This window comes from Andrographis paniculata, unplaced genomic scaffold (assembly GCF_009805555.1).
Source record: "Andrographis paniculata isolate CXL003 unplaced genomic scaffold, ASM980555v1 Contig10END, whole genome shotgun sequence".
Taxonomy (NCBI): Eukaryota; Viridiplantae; Streptophyta; class Magnoliopsida; order Lamiales; family Acanthaceae; genus Andrographis; species Andrographis paniculata.
The window spans coordinates 1,078,203-1,080,436 of NW_026137380.1; the positions used below are offsets into that span (position 1 = coordinate 1,078,203).

At 42.2% G+C, this 2,234-nt stretch overlaps 1 protein-coding gene across 1 annotated transcript; it reads right to left on the bottom strand.

Moving 5' to 3' along the window:
- Window positions 1-253: 253 nt before the first annotated feature.
- Window positions 254-2,234, bottom strand: LOC127245284 (uncharacterized). Its single transcript, XM_051266075.1, has 2 exons — window positions 1,681-2,234; window positions 254-984 (listed from the first exon to the last, which is right to left on the bottom strand). The coding sequence occupies exons 1-2, from the start codon at window positions 2,182-2,184 to the stop codon at window positions 475-477; spliced, it is 1,014 nt and encodes a 337-aa protein (XP_051122032.1). The 5' UTR covers window positions 2,185-2,234; the 3' UTR covers window positions 254-474.

Sequence of the window (2,234 nt, forward strand, 5' to 3'; positions counted from 1 at the left end):
AATAATCTAATTTCAATTCTTAAGATTATGTTTTTTGTGCAATTTTTATTCTTTATTACTCCATATCATTTGTAATTTACATATATATATATATATATAATTGACAGACGAAAGAAGTAGAGTATTAGTATTTATTTGCAATTTTATTTGTTATACCAAATGCATTCTTAAAATATATATAAACATATTGATTTTTTAGTTTATAAAATTTAAAATAACAAAAACATATATATATATATAAGGTTATCCCACATATAAATTCAAAATATTAACCAAATATCTATACACATATAATAATCTCATAATCATTACTCAGCTACTCAGCTGAATTTTATCACAAGGGAGGGGAGGAAAATAACAGTCCGTACAGAATCCGTATTACGACGTCGTTTGTACTACCTCTTTGTCATAATAAACATACAGCCAAAAAAACCCGGTTCGCCGTACGGTTCGTAATTTAAACGGCGAAGGTGGTTACAATGGCCGACGAGCGACGACGCACGTGCTGTTAAAACGGTGTGTCCTTCGTCTCCGATCGTACTTGTCTGCGAAGACGACGACGAGACAGCTTGCGTCGTGTCGGAATTTCAGGTCGATCATCCCGCGGACGACATGGAAGCTGGACGTGAAGCTCAGTCTGATTTGCAGGGGCAAGCCCTTGCCGGAATTCAGAAGCTCCTGCATCTCTCTGCCGGCGCCGTACACGGCGAGGTTCTTTGTTCCGGCGGTTAATATTAAGCGTGTAACGTCGTTGGCGGCGGCGGGAGGCGGCGGCGGCGGCGGGGGATGGGAGGCGGCGAGAGGGAGATTGGCGAAGAGGATTTGGAGGGAGAGGGGTGGGTGGGTGTGGATGTGGAGATCGAAGAGCTTCGATTTGGTGTTGTCTATCACGACGGCGACGGTGGAGTTGCACGTGAGGATGCTGGTGGCGACGCCGCGGCCGTCCACCCCCTCCGCCACCCGGAACTGCCGTATTCTGGCGACCTGCGATTTGGGAATTACAGGTCATTCATACGTCATCGTCGTCATGGCTGAGCGGAAATGGACAGCCTCGTTGTTTATAATTCAAGCACGTGACAAAATAATACTTTCATCTCCCATGTAATTCGTTCACATATATATATATATTTCTTCTTTTTTAAAATAATTATACAATTAATTCTATTTTTAAAATTTATAATTATTTGTGAGATAGAAGAAATATATAATTAGTACATAGATGGAATATTTAGATATATAATTAGGATTATACAATTTTAAATTTGAATTATTGTTTATATTAATATAACCATAGGATATGCATGAGGCCCAGTCTTTGTTGAAAAAATACGAAACTAATGTAGTGGGCCTGATATAAACCTCTCACTTTGGGCTTTATAGCAAGTACTAATAAACCCAATTTAATTAAGAATATTACAACAAATTATTTATAAAAAATATTGTATATAAAATTTCATATCTAAGAATTATTTATATTAAATAAAACAATATATTATTTATAATCCCAACGTCATCTTTTTAAATAGAAAAATATTTTTTCTTTTACAAAGTGAAATATTAAATTATTATTAAAAAAATACAAATTTTCAAATCCATAAAAAACCTCAAAAGAAACAAACAGTTATTATTATTACTAATGCATAAATAAGTAATAAGCGTCATGAGAAAAGCGTCGCCGACCTTAACGGAGACGGCGGGGGGCGGCGGCTTCACGGCGGCGTAGAAAACCAGAACGGCGACGAGAAAGCTGAACAAGAACCTCCAGCTCAGCTGCAGTAGGATCCACCAACCCGAATCTGAGTACCCGAACGAGAAATACTGAATCCACCCCCTTTTTCTCCGGCCGCCCCCGCCGCCGTCGTCTTCATCGCCGGAGTATTCGAAGCTCCGGTGAGTATCATCTACACGCACATCCCCGTCGTTAAGGCCCTCTTCGAAGTCTCCATGACCATCCCCACGGCGGACCTTGGCATCTCCATCGTCGTAGAGCTTCTTCAGGAAGGAGTCGTCGGAGCCGCGGGAGGGGGAATAGCCGCCGGCGCCGCCGCCGGAGAGTGCAAATGCGAGGGGAGGGGAGGGGGGATGGTTGGCGGCGGAGGAGGCGGGGCTCTGGATGAAGTAGAGGGCGTAGGGGTAGGATAAGAACAGCGGTTCTTCTTCGGGGTCGGTTCTGTAATCCGCCATTGATGAGAGCTCCGACGTGCAGTCGTCGGTATTTTAAGGGGAGAAGACGC